The 19366-nt window shown below is 31.4% G+C and overlaps 1 protein-coding gene across 1 annotated transcript in view; it reads right to left on the bottom strand.

The window, feature by feature from the left end:
- Positions 1-2753: 2753 nt before the first annotated feature.
- Positions 2754-19366, bottom strand: part of LOC111615592 (zinc finger protein 23-like) — a 28851-nt gene continuing 12238 nt past the window's right edge. The window contains exons 3-4 of the mRNA XM_023356997.1: positions 4868-4934; positions 2754-3781 (exon numbers count right to left, since the gene is read on the bottom strand). Of these exons, the coding sequence (XP_023212765.1) occupies positions 2754-3781; positions 4868-4934 (1095 nt within the window). The remainder of the gene's footprint in view (positions 3782-4867; positions 4935-19366) is intronic.

Below are 19366 nucleotides of genomic sequence, written 5' to 3'. Positions count from 1 at the left end.
TTGACAGGAGTTTAAAAAAATCCATTAAAATATTTGATATATTTATTCCGCTTTTATTCTGCTCTCCCGTCTTGTATTACTTACAGATTTCAATGTTAAACTAGTGATATTATGATTCAGTATGTTCCATCTATAAGGGGATGCAGGGGAAAAAGTGTACAATTCTTGTATTTTCATAGCACAATGTTGCTGTTGAGAACATATCACACAGGCTAGCGATTCGGAATGTAATTGTGATATTAAAAATACATTTAGAGAAGTCTACGGTTTTTACTGGCTTATCGAAGAAATACGAATGGGCCCTAGACTACAGCGGTCTGCAACCTTTCTGACCTCATGGACCACTAAACTCACAATTTTGAATTCCGTTGACCACTATCATGAATTTTTTTAAACGATATAAAATCTGTAGAATAATGATTATAAAAGTCCAATTTTACTATCTTAATATGAAATTCGCTTGTTTAATTATAATCAATTAATGCAACCATAAGGTTCATTGCTGCTTGTTTGAAATAAATTTATGAATTCTTAGCGCTTTTCCACCAAGGACGACAATCCCACTCACAATATTGTTTATTATTCGTTATTAATTGATAACAGTCACTTCGTATTTGGTTTTAGATTGAAATAAAAACCCTCAATGAGTGAAAAAAGCAACTAAGCATTTTGCATTTCTTTCGAATACTTCGCGTAACCTTCTGTTGATTAATGTTGAACTTTCTCCATGGACCACCCAAATTTTCTCACGGACCATCGGTTGCCGACCGCTGCCCTAACGCGCAATTAACCGATTACCCCTGGAAGTCGGTTTCTTACAGAAACACAGCTTCACTGTCATCAAATGTCACGGTACGCCACTGATATATCCTATATTTAATATATAATAAACGAATTTATAAATAAAAATATGTTACTCACGTAAAGGTTCAAGAGAAGTTGTACAGCAAGCTCCAAGCTGAAATAAATTTTCTTCTTCTAAGCCAGATTCTTCGTTTTCGATTAATGATAAGATCTTTTCTTCAAGGTCTGTTAATGGAGTACTTCTTTTCCTTCCACCTGTTGTAAAGATATCCTTTCTTAAAGCAGCCACTTTACTTTTAGTTCGGGAACGCCACAGACTCTCTCTTTTTTTTTTTAATGTATCCACTTAGATCAGTAGACCATTGGCTAGACAGTTCACTTTATCTCTTACTTCTTGCCATCCGTCCCGCAAAGTATATTTGGAAACATTCCCTTCCAAGTCTCCTTTAACTAAATATGTACGCTTTTGCAACTCGATTATCAAAACTTCCATCTGTTCCGAGGATAACGTAACTCGAAACATTTTGATTACCTCGTGCCCTATGTTTTCTTATTCTGCATTTTCGAAAATTGTACAATTTCATTGGTTAAAATTCTATACCGTGTTGCGCGTGCAGATAAACAGGACATTTATAATAAACCCACTAGAATCATGACGTCACCAACAAAGGCGAGATTATCACCAATGACCATAATCGCCACTCGTTTTGACGTCATTCGTGAGCGAAAGGAGAGACGAGAGATAGATTTATCAGGCGCAAACCCACGAACAACAGACAATTACCAGTGTTGGAGCTTTACGCATTCGGCGGGCATTGGTGAGTGCAACCAAAAAAAAAATAATAATAATAATAACGTCAAATAGTTACATAATAGTAGAAGAAATTTATTATAAAATAAAATTACAAAGTTCTCTCATTTCAAATTCAATAGTAATGCAAATAAAATAAAATGTTAACATGAAAAGCTAGGATGACAACTTTTACAAAACCAATTGAAAGACAAAATAAATAATAGAATACTGAACTAAAAACAAAACACAGGTTTTAACATAGAAGCAAATTACATTAACAGAACAATTGTATTATGATTTCGTTAAAAAGTTTGTTGCCTGTACATTATATTCACAAGAAATATAACAAGCTCTCAACTGAAATTATAAGTTTCTTATTACAAATTGAAAAATCTAAAATCGATAAATTCTGTTGCTTGTCTTTTGCTTACAAAATCAATTTTGGTCACATTTTATGGTTACTATTATTAAAATATAGTGTTGGAGTGCACAGAGATAAATCTTGTGCATGAAAACTTTACATCAGGTACACTAAATGTTGTCAGAATCAATATAGTTTTATTAATTAAAATCGTTATGAACGCAACTTTCGATTATTAAACTAAAGATACGAATATTAAATTAAATAAATAAAAAATTTACAAACTAAAACTCTCATTTTTACACTCTACTTCCACTTGACAGTTGTTTGAAATGCAAACAAATTTATTCTTCTTCCAAATGAATTATTCATTACTGAAAGATTTTTTTACAAATATCAAAAATGATAAGGAATAAGGAAATTTGTAAAAAGACTTTTTGATATTTTCTCAAATAACATAAGAACTGAGAATAATTTCTGATTCACACAATATGGAAACATGTATTGTGGTAATATCAGAATACATTCTTATTGCGAAATTGGTTGAAATTAAATATATGTATGTATATATAATTATGAGTATTATACATCGTTTGTTCTTTCATAAAATCAGATAAGTTACAACGAAATATTATTTTAAATGTAAACATTTTATGCAAAATTTTCTCTGTAACCATCTACCACTTTCAGAGACATGAAAAATATCACATTTCTTTCTTTGAAGTTCTTCTCCCAAACATGTGAAATACCTAAATTTAATTTTGAATGAGGAAAATGGGGAATATAATTTTCCTTCTATTCAAAGTGTTTGCTCTTCATATGATTTTTCAGATCACGTTCAATTTTAAATCTATCGTCACAAATGGAGCAACGGAAAGGCCTTTTATTATTATTATGGTGAATAGCATTGTGTACATTTAGACGACATTGAAATTCAAATCCTTTCTTGCAGATATTACAAAAATGATGAAATTCTTTACATTTTTCTTTCTGATGAAATTCTAAACCTTTTTCAAGTTTAAATTTCTTTCTGCAAATATTGCACTCGAACGGGAATATTTCAATGTGACATTTTTGATGTCTGTATAAACTACAGTGGTGTTTAAAACTTTTCTCACAAATATTGCAACGATGAAGTTTTTCTGCGGTGTGAGATGTTAAATGCATCCTTAGAGCATCTTTATATTTATATTTATTTTCACAAATGGCGCAAGAGTATGGTGTTTTGTCAGAATGTATGAGTTGATGTTTCTTATACCCACGTTTAGTTACGAAATCTTTTTTGCAAATTTCACACTTAAAAGGCTTCTTGTAAAAATGATATTTACAATGTAATATAAAAAGCTTTGTCCTTCTATAACTCTTACCACAAAGGTTACACGTGTGAATCCTGAGAGGTTTCTTCCTCCTCGTCCTCTTCTTCTTGCGCTTCTTTGAGCAACTTTCCTGGAGATTTTCTGACTGTATCGTAGATGAATTAAGAGGTTTCGTTACTTCTTTATGTCGAATGCCATGTTTCGTTTCGTGCTTCTTCCATGTATCTTCTGAGAAAAATGGTTGTTTGCAGATACGACAGGAAAATGGTATCCTCCTAATGTGCATGAAAAGATGACGCTTCAAAACAATATTGTTTGTAAAATATCTAAGACACATTGTACACTGATACTTTCTTTCATTTATATACTTTTTACAAATATATTTCTCTGTATGAGATACTGCGGAAAGTTTTTTTCTAGTAGAGGTAAGTCTGTATTTATTCAAGCTTTCTCTCCTCTTATAAGCATTATCAACATTGGATGAAAAATAATCAGAATCATAACATCCTGTAAAAATTAAAATTATTATATAATAATTTTTATAAATCGAACATTTTCTTAAATACAATATTTTGTAATTTTCCTTAAAATTATATAAATTTTTTAATAATAAAATCTCAACAGATGACGCCACACTGTATTGTTATTAATAGTATACAAGTTATTTTTTAAGTAAAAGCTAATAAAAGCCGGAAAAGTTAAGCAACTCGTCGCTAGATTTTTTTTAAATATAAAAGAATGTAGATTTTTAACGCCATGTTTATTCGTAAGTGAACTATTAACTCAAGAAGATTAAGAATTACATATCTAAACCATGGGTAGGGAACATGTAGCCATTTATGTTTTCAATTATGACCTGATAAAATATCAAATCATAAATTTATAAGTTAAATTAAGGATTATAAAAATATCGTTTGTTTTTTCAGTAAAATCATCTATTACAATTTATGTATATTTTTAATGCACATATACTGAAATATATGAAACCATATAAGAGCCCTCTAAATTAAGACGTGGCTTTCCTTTCAAAAATTAATTAATTAGATTATATTGACGGGCTAAGACAATAAAACTGATAGAGAGCTGCTAAGGGTGAATGCCTTCTGGAAGGATTTTCAATAAGAATTTGGACATATTAAGGTGTTGATATAAAAAACTCCAAATACCAGTCTGTTGGTGAGGAGACAACCCATAACTAATTACTAGTGTTCAGCGATTTTACTCACTCGGCCACTGGTGGGCCCAATTAAAAACAGTTCGCCACCTTTGACCTAAGTAATTAAGCTGCAATTTGAAAAAAACTATAACCTATAAATTCCTCCAATGTTGTACACTGTCTGTTTGTCGTTCTCTAATCTCGAGAGCAGATATGGAATGCTTAGGGGCAAGAAGCCCCGATAAATTATACATAAACTTCCAATTCGAACCGAAAGTCACGTTATTTCAATTCAAATATTTCCCCTGAAGGCAGTTAGATAGATAACCCGCAAGACTCTACTGCTAAGAGAAAAGTATGATGTACAGGGACAAGACACTACTGATTTGAGGAAGAGAGCATATATTTTAAATTAAATAAATTAAAATAAAACTTACTTTTTTCGTAATCTTTAAAGGGTTGATTCTCATCATCTTTTACTGCACGGAGTCTTATGATACAAACCTGCATTTGGAAAAGAAAATATTAATGTTGAATATTTTTAAAAGGTAAATTGAACTATTACTACTTTATAAAGCAAAATATTAGTTTAAAAAATAATTATTATTGGATGAATTTTACCAACTTGTAACTCAGTCTCACAAAAGTTTCATGTAGTTTATCTGGAAGTCTGTCAGTCAGAAAAATAAGTAATTATTTCTGTAAAATTTTGAAATTATTAGATTCTTACATAAAAAGTATACGATTTGAACCTTTGGAGTAATCATATACAGTATTTTCGTTTTTATAAATGAACATTTAAACTCATATTCTCGATTACTTTTAAAGAATTATTCAATCTAACATGTAAGACTTTGAAACTTCATCTAATTATAAAATATTGGTGATCTGTACTGATAAGGTATGAAGATTATATTGTGTAAACATCTTGTATGAAAATGTAAATATATTTTCTATACAATGCTTTGTTTGTTTTAAAAAGCGTTGTGAATTAAAAAAGTACAATAAATAAATTATAATACCCCTTAGTGATACTTAAGTCTAGAACATCGAAATTATTGTTTGTAAGTATATCTGATTTAATAAGGCCAAGGTTACCGTTGCTGTTGAGCTTTAAGTGTAAATTATATTCTAACTCAATTATATTACATCTAGAAGACACACTTCAAACAAGCATTATTAAGTACTGGAATGTAGTGTGTAAGATGAAGTTTAGTCTACATAAGTGCACAGAAATACTGTGCTTTATGACAATTATGAAAGGATGAGGCATCAAATAGCCAAAGCCATTGCCATTTGGTGCCACCTCCAGGAAAGTGTTTTTTACTCACTTCCCCGTTTGGATGTCAGATGATAATCGGCATTATCCAGCTCCCAACACTGGGTCTGGTCGAAGTCATAATAAGCACGGGAAAACTGTTTTGCTAATGGCGCTAGATGGATGATTATTACTGTCGAAAAATACACTATTTATTTTTGTTAATATTTAAACATGTTTATGTGTAGGATATGTACTTTAAGCAAAAAATTAATAGTTTTAAATGAAATTCGTAAGCTTTATCAGCAATATAATCTATACAAAAATCACTGTCTAGTTTATTTTATATACAATTTTTCCCTAAAAAGTAACTTGTAGTGGAGTGGATTAGCACATTTATTTGCTCATAAACTAATCGCAATGTTAAAAAATGAGACTTTGTAAATAGGAGCAGACTTTCATTTGTTAAATCACTTTTTAACTGAAGGTTCCCACCCAAGACATTCAGATTTATCTGAGGGATGGCTTACACGAAAATCAATGGATAATTTTATTTTTATGTTTAAACTTGATTAGATTAAAACTTGCAGGTAAGCCCGGCGTTGCCCGAGCAAAAAATAAGTACAAACATTAAGGTCATTACATTATTTTGTACTTCCACCTTTCTATTATATTATAGTATTTGATTTATATAACTACAAACGTTATCTTACGTAAAGGATTATCAAATTTCACGAAAAATGGACCAAATATTTAAACTCGGCACCCTCGAAAACCACTTAAACCATATTTTGTGTTCGTCGGTAGCCTGGTATTGTGTAATTTTCCTATTCGAATGCCACCACACCGGTGGGTCCGATAGGAAATGACTGTTGTAGAGATTGAAGTTAATTCGACGAAAAGTAGATGTTGTCCTCCTCCCAGGAGAGAAGACGATCAACGACTACTAATTAACACTGGTCTACTATTAATTAATATTTGAAAAGTGATCCGGGTTGTAATGGCCTCGCATGTAATCGAAGTTGCTAAAAGAAAAGAAAACTTTTGAAAGTTGTGGAATAAGCATACTGAAAGCAGATTTGACAGTAATACTCAACATGTGAATAAAATGCGCAATACACAATATATAACTACAGGAAATTTGAGGAAGCAATCACAATAAATAAGAAAAATAAATACCGGCACAGAGACTTTGAGCTTTACTTTGTGCCTTAAAATTGTTGCACGTATTGTACTGTACATTAATTTTGCTGAACGTTAGATCAACTTAAGCATATCAGTGAAAGGAGTTTGGGGCAATAGGTTCATGAGTTACTAAGAGAAGATTAAATCAGGGGAAGAACGGGATGTCCAGATTCCCTGGTAGTTAAGCATGTCCCCATAAATATCACGTTTATAGAAATTATTAGAATTGGTTTGGTTTATTTCGTTACGGCAACGCGACACGAGCGATTTGTCAAGGAGAATACATCCGGAGAGTTTTATAAAGCTGGCTCCAATTTAAGTGTTACTAACGCGAAAAAAACTATGTGGCAGATCCGTTAACCCACACCCTCCGGTAACAGAGTTTTATCCACTCGGTTACCAGAGGGTGGTTATCGGGCTGCAATTTGAAAACATTGTAATCTCTAAATTCCCACCGTCGTCCGTCTGCTCTCTCCTTCCTTAATCTCTAGAAAGTTAGATAGATAAAAGTCAAAATCAGACATGGAAAACGTAAAAGAGGACTAGATTAACTATACATGAACTTCTCGATTTGTATCGCAATTAAAAATTTTTCCCTGAACGGAGTTAGTTACATAACCGGTATGACTGTACTGATAACAGGAAAAGTATGATGTACGGGGGCAAAACTCTGCTACACTGCATGCAGGCAAGTGCTGTGCTACCTGTCTCAGTAATATAGCGCCAAATAAACGCGCTGTATCATTATCGTAGTGATTCAGTAATTATACATATAGTGGTACTTCGGTATACAATTGCTTTAGAAAACGTCCTGTTTGGACGAAATAAATTTTGCTCGGTATACGACTTAATTCGATTATACGTGTCATCTATGAACAAGTAGCACTATCGGTATACTTACAGTGACCATACGTCCTTTATTTAAGAGGACAGTCCTTTATTTCACTGCTCTGTCCTTTAACTTTATTTATTTTCTAAAATAAGCATTTTGTCCTTTATTTTGTAAAGTTGATGCAAAGTTTAAAGAAATTTTTTTTAATAATATATTGAACAAGTTAGTTTTGTATACGCCATCACGACCAGTGTTGCATTGCTACATAGAGCGCAGTAGTGCAGTGTGTCGCCAACCAAACGGCCCACTGACAGTACCAGGGGGTGGACACTCTTATGGGGATTTTTGTGATAGTTTTTTAACTCTCTAGTTGGTGGATGATACACTTGTTAATTAAAGCTGAAGTTAGTTGAAAGAAAAAATGAGGGGTTTCTTCCTATTGTTATTAGAAAAGTGGTCTTAGCATTAGAAAAATCAGAAAATATACAAGCCAAAAAATTCAATGATGCTGTGTACACATTTTATCAAACGTGCATAGATTATCTAAATAATTGGGACATGTTTTTTATTGAAATAGAGGTGTTTGAATGGGTCACATTATGCGAAATCCCTTTGTGGGCGAAGGTAGAGGAAAGCTATATCTTTATTTCGAATCATTGGTCCGTAAATATACTCGATGGTGAATTATTTGAAGTTTCATGTGTAAAAAAATATGTCACAAACGAAAAGATCGAAGGATGGTGACAGAATAACCAGCCATCAAAGGTGGATTGAGATTTTTGAACATTTTACAGCAAAAGAAATTGTTTTCAAAAACATTGTAAAATCGTAGAATTTTCTTTGTCTCCCTGGATCTAATGCTCCCGTTGAACGAATATTTTCATTGGTGAATAATAGGTGGACGAATGAAAAAAACTGATTTAAAAGTAAGCAAATTAGAAGCATGTATTTCCATCAAATACAACTTTCAAATGAACTGTATGGAATTTTGTAACTTTAAACGGTGAAACGGCGCTATAAAAAAAATTAATTCTACTGAAAAGTATCAAAATTAATGTTAATTAAATTTTTACAATGCGTGTATGTGTAATAATTTATATTGTTTAAAATTTTAATGTATGCTACTATTTTCGTAATAAATGTTATAAACTTATGAGATATTTTTTGATTTTCTTCGATATGTCCTTTATTTTCCCCCAAAAAATATGGTCACTGTAGGTATACTAGACCAGACTAGACGTTCGCGGTGCCACAGTTTATAACTTTGTTAAATTTCTCCTGATTTTAATTTGTAAGTAAAATTTTATTATTTTTATTAATCATGAATTGCAAAAAGACAAGTGAAAAGCAACAGAAAACTAAAAAAATGACTAGAATCACAATGGAACTGAAAAATGAGATTGTTGAGGAATGAAGGTGGAATGCGTGTTCGAGATTTAACTGTTGCATGCCGTATTCCGAGAACGACGATATCGACAATCGTGAAAAATAGACATTATTAAATCTGCTAACGTTGCGAAAGGAGTTAAATCAATTTCTAAACAGAGATCGAAGACATTAGACATGTTGAGAAATTGCTTTTGCTTTGGATAACTGAAAAAGTGTGCTGGCGACATCGTATCGAAAGCAATTATTTGCGAGAAAGCTAAAAAGATACATGCTGATCTCATGAAAAATCAAGCAGGAGCTAGCCAGGAAAGCGAAGTGTTTAAAGCCAACCATTTTTTTCACGAGAACGGATTAATTATTTTTACATTACTTCTTATGGGAAAGGTTGGTTTGGTATACGTCCTATTCGGTATAAGTCCAAACATTAGGAACGGATTAAGGTCTTATACCGAGGTTCCACTGTATATATATATAGATTATTTAAATTACATTTTTTTGTAATTATATTTAATTATTTTGTTAAATTTTTTCCAATACTAGCACAACATGTAAAGCCAGCAGTCGAATGTCGACAGAAATTAATTGATATATAGAAATCCAATCGATAATTTCGTGTGCGATGTACTGTACTGTACATTATCCAAGTTAGAATTTGAATGTAATTGCCGAGTTTCGTAGCAATTGGTCGAACGGACTAAGCATGTATAACGAATAAACATTCTCATTTATATATATTGAGGTTCAGTTTAAGAAATTTCCATTTATAATTAATTTAACAAAAAAAGAAAATACAGTACATGTACTAGGCGTTCAGTTTCTAGGGTCAGAGTCCACTTCCTAGAACGACTGTGGGGGGTACTCTCACCACCTGACTTCGGTGGGGTGAGGTTCGTCACATCTTTAAACGACGTAACGATCGGTTAGTCTGCATAGTTACTCGTTATTTTATACAGATACAAATTAAATGTTCAGACGAAAAAAATGAAGATGATAAAACATCACAGAAAATGAAGTGCCGTCAACCAGGGAAGCGCGTAATGCAATAAGATTATTAAAAATGTTTTACAGGAAAATGTATTTTCTTCTGCCTTTTCTATAATCGCTAAGTTTATTGCCATTTATTATGTATTGAAGGTTGAGTACTCATGAAAATACGAGGAAAAAACATTGTTACAAAAATGAAGTTTATATTCTTTTTCAGAATGTGCGGAAATAAAATTTTCTCTAAAGACAATATTAAAATTCATAATTTTAATTATATCATCGAAACAACTGGCGCGTTGTCTAGTAAGGCTGCATTTATGCAGACATGAGAAATGGAAGAGATCTATTCTCCTTATTTTCATTCCAGCATTCATGCAGAAGAGGAAAGAATTTTACAACGAAATAGTGTTAAAGAAAAATAAGAACGAAACTATCTATTAATATTTCCTTCCTTTTATTGGTTCTACTGCTCCCATTTTTTTTGCAGCTTCTCGGATCATTTTCGTAAAGAAAATGACACGTTCGACAGATTTTCGGCGTTGTCCATCGTCATCATTTTATTAAAGTCATTGCACGAAGTTGCCGAACTACTACATCTCCAACTCGTAAGAAAAAATTTGAAAAACTTCAAACTGTTGAACTTTCTCTAATGAAACTGGTTCATTTCAGTTTCCTTCTTCTGCATAAAGTGCTTCGCGAGTGAGAATTCTAATCCCAAAAGTACTCTTTCGCTTGTTTTCTCCTCTTTTCGCGTGTGTAAAAACGCAGGCAAAGTAATTTAATTACTGTAAAAAAAAATCCATATATTTATATACTACCTCCCTCCTTGATTTTGTACATCTACGGATAAAATAGCGTCTCGCGCCAAATGTATCTGAACAGATAACGTCTGTAAAAGTTTAAGGATTGGCAGGACTATAATTTTACTTATATACTGTATATAGACTTACAAATTCCCATTGTCCATCCTTTCTTAATTTCTTTAAGTATCTTTATTCGAAGTCTAAAAGTTTGGCACACACGAACATCATTAAAGTATGCTTACTATATGGCACGCTGACTCAAAAAACAAGGTAGACAGCAAACACACACATGCAATTTTTTTTGTTTTTGGGTTCTTTAAGTCTCAAAACGTGGAGTTTTTCAAAATACTCCGGATGGTCAAATTTATATAGAAATAAATTGTAACTGTTATTTTCCTCGTGTGAGTGTAAAAGGACAAGTGATAAGTCATTTTTTTCTATTGTCATTTTTTTTTCAGATTTTTCTTATTTAGTAAAATTAAAAAAATTGTCCTGAAAATTTTTATCAAGGAAATAAATTCCGATTTGAGGCGAAATTCATATTCAACGTACTGTACAAATGTTTAATAACGTGGACCCGGCTTTAGTACAAAAACGTCTTAATAATTAAAGTTTAAATTTTATTTAACTTAATGGTACATTTATTCTGATTATAATTTGAAGGGTTAATTACACTCTATTTTAGAATTAAATAGAAATCTATCTATTTAATTCTAAAATAGTGTGTAATTAACCCTTCAAATAACTTAGATGTCATTATATTCTGTAAAATTAAGTGTATGACTCGGTGAAGTGACACAAATAACACTAGTTTTCCATTTGTTTTCAAACAATACAGTTGAATTATCATTGAGCTATATTATGGTTAATTAGTAAGATACTAAGTAATTTGAATTAGAGATAGGCGGTTGAGCTGCTGTCTTATGTTTAAATTTAACCATTCCAAACAAATATTCTAGAACTAAACGAGACCGGAGTTGCTTGGGCATGATTATTATTAAATTATAACCGATTTTACCCGTTTTCACCGGGTGCGAGAATTAGGTTCACCCTCTTCCCAGACTAATTAGAGAATTTTTTAGATGGGTCTAAAAATATGTTCGATTTCCCGTAAAAAGCTAAACACCGCATCTAAAGAAGTACAATAGAAGCAAAGTTATCCAGGGTTCCCTTCCTCCACCCGCAATGGAATTTCGAAAAATCCCTTCTTGGTACACTTTCATGAAGTACCCTTACTGTGTACCAAATTTCAACTCCTAACCGTTTGGGCTCTGCGATGATTAATATTATCAGGGCTGTGGAGTCGCGTAAAAATCTACCGACTTCAACTCCGACTCCGACCAGGGGCGATTTATTACCGAAAGAGACCCGGAAATTCTGATATCATCACGTGACCTCAGAATAAAAGATTCAATAAATAGAGTTCTAATAAAGATAGAGCGTAGAAACTTTTTATTTCAAAGCTAAAAGACGTCTCTAATATACAAATATGTAATATATAATATAAATATGTATTCGATAATTTTTACTTTTCCGGCTGTTATATATAACAGATGAAAAGTGTAGCGCTCGGTCAAAAAATGACCCCTCCCAAATTTTTATATTTTTGGACTCAGGACACCGTAAAATTTCGAGATATGCAAAAGATTCGAGGCTTTTTCTATGGGTATGTTCGTAAAGTCGAACGAGTTAAACGAGAATGACGTCATCGTTATTCTTATTTCGATAGACTTTTCGAACGATTCGTTTAGAACTAAATGGCTATTTCTAAAATCGAAGATACAAATTTTGCTAGTACAGCCTTATCCGAAATATTTTTCTTAGATTGCTTCGGGTGGACAGTTACTCCAATCATTTCATCTTTTAATTCACAGTTTAAACACTCGAGTAGATTTAGAAACATCGATATCGTCGGGCGCCATTTTCTTAACGAAGTACTCTCTCTCTTTCCTTCGTGAATTTCGTTAGAGTTTCGTTCGAAACGTCATCACCGCAGAGCATGCGCACTGAGCGAGACTACTACTATTCGAACGATTCGTTACTAACGCGTTTAACTCGTTTGACTTTACGAACGTACCCTATATGTGTGGATGTTAGACTGTGTGGGGGGCAGTGGCGTATCGTGGGTGTCAGCTGCCCGGGGCAAAGGAAAATTTCGCCGTCCCCTTATTTAGGTATCTCAATTTAAAAGACTAAAATTCAGTTTCGTCACAGAATAAGTAATGAAAAATTTCGTGCTAGTGTTGCCACCATTTTAAAATCGCTGACCCGGAGGTCAGCGAGTTTAAAAAGGTGAGGTTTGTTCGAACAGAAGTTCCTGACACGCGCAGTTCATGCCGATTCTAAATCAGTTACAGTTAGCGACTAGGGAGAACTGGATAGGAGTAACGCAAGTGACCTAGCTCTATTGGATTTTGGAGGTGTATGTGATTACGAATGAATCGTACAAGCAAAAAAATGAAAAAAAAGGTCGACAGGTTGCGCACGATATCCCCCGACGGCGAGTCGGATGGTAACACTATTCTGTGCTTATTTCAATCGGTCCGAATCGTAGGTGGACGAAAATATGAAATAAAATGGTTCAAATTCTTACAAGATGATATTATTTATTGTGAAATTTTGCCGTCCCCTAAAAAGTGCCGCCCCCTTCGCTACGCTATTGGTAAGGGGGGCATGATTTTGTTCATTCTGTTTGAAGCCTAATAATTTCTGTGATCAGTGGTCAGAATCGGAGTCAGATGGTTTAACACAAGAGTTAGTTATTAAGCGTTAAAGTGGTTGAACTAAATCGTGTCCCCTTATACATTCTAACATCTTAACGGGTTTTACTGTACTATTATAAAATGGCTAAAAAGCTTACTTTGAGAGTAGAGACGAGTTTTATTTTATTTTATTTTTTTAATTTTGAACGCTAATAACGAGTAAAATATTCATTAACAGATATGACACATGGCCACTTTTATGTCCTCATTAAGAACCAAAATTTAATAGTATTAATGCCCCTTTATACGCAAGCTACAGTGCCACATTTCGTTTCTTAAACTTTACTTGTTCTGAGATGTTGTTTAATATCTCAGAACAGAAAATAAAGAAATTAAATTCGATGCCAACACGCAGGCGCGCGAATTTTTCCCCTTTACTGACTTTTTTGAGGGTTCAGGAGGTCTCCAAACGTGTAGATTTGCAAAAAAAACTTGGAGGATCAAATTTGACACGATTCCCATACTTTTCCGTTTTATATACATAACAAGTTGGTAAGTAAAAAGGAGTCGGAGTCGGCGGATTTTTGACGACTCCGGCTAAAACACCAAAACTCCACGGCCCTGATTATCATTAACCCATCTCGATTAAATATATTGATAGAATAACGAATCCCAAAACGCGACTTGAACCCACAATTGCTGCTTACCGCGCTGTTACATTAGCGCGGTAAGCAGGAATTGTGGGTCCAGTTACATCCATCGAAACGTTATAGTAAAATTGAGGGGTTTGCAAATAATTTTTGTTAATGCGAGTTCATAAATTTTACGAACTGTGCCCTAAATAGAAATATGAATTACGAAAATTCTTTAATGAAAACTAAAAAACTAACATTTCTATCTTCTAACCCGCTAGACTAGCCTACAAGTAAAGTAAATTTTGCAGATTTTTCGCTAAATTGGCATCCTCGCTCTCTACTCCAAATTACTATCTGAACATTAATTAACCATATTAGAACCCTATAAAAATCTGGTACATCATTTAAGTAGAGAGGTTTTGTTTTTATATGCAATTATTTGTATGTTCTTTTCTTTCCTTTTTGGTTCTAAGAATATGCATGATTTTTAGTAAAGTTCAGAATTTTTTATATATCTATAATTATAAAAATATCATCATACGCTAAAATTAAATATAAGATTACCTTCCTTAATGAGTGTACACATAATGCAAAACGTTATAATGCAATATATACACACCAGATAAAACAATGTGCAATAATTCACTATATGACAGTCATCACTATTTATGGAATTTATTACTTTACTTATAGATGACCAGCACGACTCCATTTTTAAAGGAAAAGTACCATGTATGATGTAGGGGTCAAGCCACTACTAATTTCAGGTGGAGTGCACATATTTTAAATTATAAAAATTCTTCAAACTTTTTGTTAGCAACTTCCATTTATTCAAGTCATTTGCAGTGAAAGAAATGGTTCATCGCAAGTTAACACAAACGATTTCTGAAAGCCATTTCAGAATTATAGTTAATAATCATTATCAATACGTTTCTTGTCTATTTTATCTCAGATAGATGAGATGTTAGACAGTGACAATGTAAAGGATTGACATTAACTATCTTAATAACTTATAAAATAAACAATAAGGCATTTACCAACACGAAGAAGTCTTGGGACACAAGTACTTACTGCAATAAAGTTTGTTTCAAAATGTTCCAATGGAGTCTGTTTTCAACCATTATGAAGTCTTGGAGGTGTGAAATTCTTACCAAAACAGCACCTCCACAGAGTTTTAAACCAAATGACACAAGAATCAGATTTTTGTGTTGTAAATGAAATAATTTTCCCACAAAGAAATCCAGATTTGATGCCAGGCATCAATATTGTTTGAAAATTTCATTTTATATTTTAAAGTGAAAAAGTCTAGGGATTCATGTGTGTACTAATTATACTGCTCTACTTACTGGAGCCATAACTGAAAAATTGTCCATTTTTTGTTTTTTTTTTATCCATGGAAGCTTTTAATCAAGAACACTAGAACTAAAGTATCAGTCAGCAAAATTCATTTGTATGAAATCCTTTGAATTTGCACATAAGTATCCAATTTTGTAATTAAAATGATTCTGAAGCAAAAATTTATGATAAAGACTGCCAGCAGCAATTACAACAAATCAGACTGGCAAACTGACTATTAGATATCAGTCAAATTGTTCACCCATTCCTATCTACCCATTATGTTTAGGTACTAAAATTTGAAAATTTTTAATGCACATTTTTAAAGTCCTCCTCTGATATAATTTCAATAATGATCAAAATGAAAAATCTAGCATTTATGAACAGGAATTAAACAATTCGATGCTATTGGGTGTTTCAAGTAAAAAAGGAGAAGTAAGTCTGAACATTGGATAATTTCTACTTCTTTTTAATTAAGCATTTAAAGATTTATTTGTAACAAAAATTTGGCCTAATAGCATGTTATTTATTTCACTTGTTTGCTAATTTTGATCTATTATTTTATAATATTTTAAGACAGATTGAAGTATCTTTAAGTGAAAAATTTCCTTTTCAAATTAGTCCATATTTTTACAATTAAATGTATTCCTTAGTGTGTTGATTATGTTTTAATAAAAATAACCATTCTGAACTTTTCTCGAAAATAATGCACTTTTCATTTTGCCAGAATCAAGAAAGGAAAGAAAAGACAAAAAACAAATAAAATATTTCACTTTTTTCTTCTTCGTGTTTACTTTTTTATACTCCTGAAAGATACAATAGAATATAGTTGAAAATATAAATAAGCAATAAACAGGTTTGTCCATTGTTCATCTCCAAATTAACAATCCATTTAGAGATGAACAGGGGATGCAATTGTTTCATTATCCTGGAATCTTTCTGGTCCAGCTGGAAACTGTAGATTGGCCTTCCATGCCACTGATGTTGACCCTTAAAAAAACTAAATTTTGAGATTAAAAGAATTTGTGTAGTTTTATACCATACAAGGGAGTCTATATCATTCACATATGGGCTGCAATTTTCAATAAAAAGTTACTAATTACATATTTGCATAATTATATACTTATATTTACATATTAAACATATATTTGTATAAAATGATAAGATACTATAAATCAGTAATTTTTATAAAATTTTCAAAGTTAAAACTTCAGTCAGTTTTTATAGTAACTTAATATTGAACAATGCATCTTTAACCATCACCACCAAAAGGTATTGCTGCCTTTTGAATAAGATAAATAGCAGTATCTGTTCTTATTATGCTTAATCTTAATTAAAGGCTGCAATGAACTTCTGCAAAGAAGTTAAGGTGGGAGGTCTTCACATCCAATAACCATTTGCAACTAGCAATAGTTCTGTCCATGGACTTCGAGTCGAAGAAACGAAGTTATTGAAGTACACTGTCCACGTAAATGGGTATCATAATGCTACAAAAAATAGAAAAAAGAGAAATATTTCAGAAAGTTAAGCTCACTTGTAAGTATAAAATAATGCTTTTTGGTCATTCATATTATACAATTATAATATTAAAATATTTATGTAAAGTCTAGTTATGTAAAGTCTTGAAAAGATTGTTATTTTCATGGAAGCTTTTAATTTAAAAAGTATAGTATCGGCACACTATAAAACAACATGAGATATACATCATCTTCCTAAATTAGAACTACAAACATGTTTTTATTTATTTATTTAATCATCAAACACTTAGATCTTTTACAACTTTTGATCTATCTAGCAAAGAAGTACAAATTATTCTATTTGCATTGATATTTAAGAACTTTAAAATTAATTATCAAAATAACATGCATAAGAAAATCAAATTTCTTTGTATCAAATTCGAAATAACCACTAATCTCTACTTTATTGGTGGTCAACCTCTTCTGGAAATCATTCTTTTTACAACTAACTACTTTCTGATTCATTATCACTCCTTCGAGAATAGGTATGTATTAATTAGATCTTATTCTTAATAGAATAAGGTTGTAATATTTACAGCTTTAAGTTTAAATGAAAGATAATAGATTTGAACAGTTCAATTCATCAAGACTAACTATCACTCTAACATATTAATTTAAGTTTATTTCAAGAAAAATAGCTATCATCTTAACTAAAATTATTATAATTTTCACAATCTTTCATTCAGAGCCACTTCCTGGAGTTAAGTAGCTTCATTTTGTAAAGTTTCTCATATATCTATTCTTTTTCCAGATGACTCCTCCTTTTCCTATGACTATGATTTTAGCATCCTCTTATTACACCATCTACTTTGTTTCTTAAACTTTTTGGACTATCTATCATACTGTCTTTACAGGTTAAATCAGAAATAAAAGTACAATACTTACTCAGAAAAGTTTAAGAAAAAATTACCCTTATTTTCTTAAACCTTTCTAAGCATTGATAGTCTTATTATTAAATCTGGTGTATTATTTGGCATAAGGTGCATGTAAAAGATCTTTTGAAGTATAAATTCACTATGAGGATGCTAAAATATTAATAGCCAGAAGAGATTGAGACATTATGTATGCAGAAAACAAATGATCTGTGAAAAAGTTTATAAAATGAAGTAAGCAACAAGAAAAGTTCTAAATGTCTAATCAATCCCTAGAAGTAAGCTACAATAAAACAAAAAATTATTTAAACTTAAAATAATCAATATTAATTTTAAATTTATTAAAAAAAACATTTTAAAATGACAAAAGGGGTCAATGAACTGAATCATTGGTTTAAGTTTTTTTTATTACCATGCTTATTTAAATTTTCAAATGTTAAAACTGCTTTATACTAAAACTAAGATTATACAATTTTAACACATTTACTTTAGGAGGAGGACTGGTAATAAATTAGAAGATACTTGGGTGCTTAAAACCTTTCTAGTGAGAAGTGATCCTCAATACTGTACAACAAAAGTCAATTGTTACTTTTAATATAGTTCAAAACACCAATGAGAGATTGTAAGGACTTCAAACATCAAAAGTACATACACTAAAAAGCTTTAATTAATTTCCATAAGTGAAAAATTTGACCTAACATTTTCAATCTACATAGATGATCTTCAGTTCAAAATATTTTACTGAAGGTTACTATTTATTAAATTTAATAAGAGATGGCTCCTAATGCCTCTAGTGACAAATTATTCAGTAATTAATTAAATATATTTGTTGAAAAGTAGCCTGATGCAATCCAGTGGTTGTTTGGATTTTCTAACTTTATCAAGTTTCATGAGGATTATTTATGTATATTCCAATATAGAATGCAAAAACAGAACAGTTGACATTTTTTGAAAACTGAAACAGCATAGATTGAAAAAATTAGCTTGAATTTTTCACGTTAAATATTACTGAAAATTAATTAAGGTTACTTTTAAAGTTATAATTTTAATTTTGCTAGTTAGAAAAGGTTTACAGATACTTCTAAATAGAGCTATCTACATTAAATAAGTATTTGATTTCTCATAAATTTTTGTTTTGTTATTAATTGTTCATAACTTATAGTTTCAGTTTAGTTTATAATATAAGTAATTTCCAACAGAAGTTGACTAACATGAAAGATTAGAGAAAACTTAGATAACGATAAACACCAAATTTGTTTATCAATATTAATATAGCAATACATAACAATTAGTAGCTGAACATACTTGAAACCAAAACCTAAATGTAAACAATTTCAGCAATATAATTTGTTTTAAGAATATTCAGGAACTTTTCATGTCCTAACTGTAAAAAAATTTTTTAAATTTATTACACATATATCATG

Source organism: Centruroides sculpturatus, unplaced genomic scaffold, assembly GCF_000671375.1.
Source record: "Centruroides sculpturatus isolate CEXI.00-Female unplaced genomic scaffold, Cexi_2.0 scaffold19, whole genome shotgun sequence".
In the NCBI taxonomy this organism is placed as follows: Eukaryota; Metazoa; Arthropoda; class Arachnida; order Scorpiones; family Buthidae; genus Centruroides; species Centruroides sculpturatus.
The sequence above is the reverse complement of the archived record's forward strand: the minus strand, read 5'-3'. Positions and strand labels throughout refer to the sequence as shown.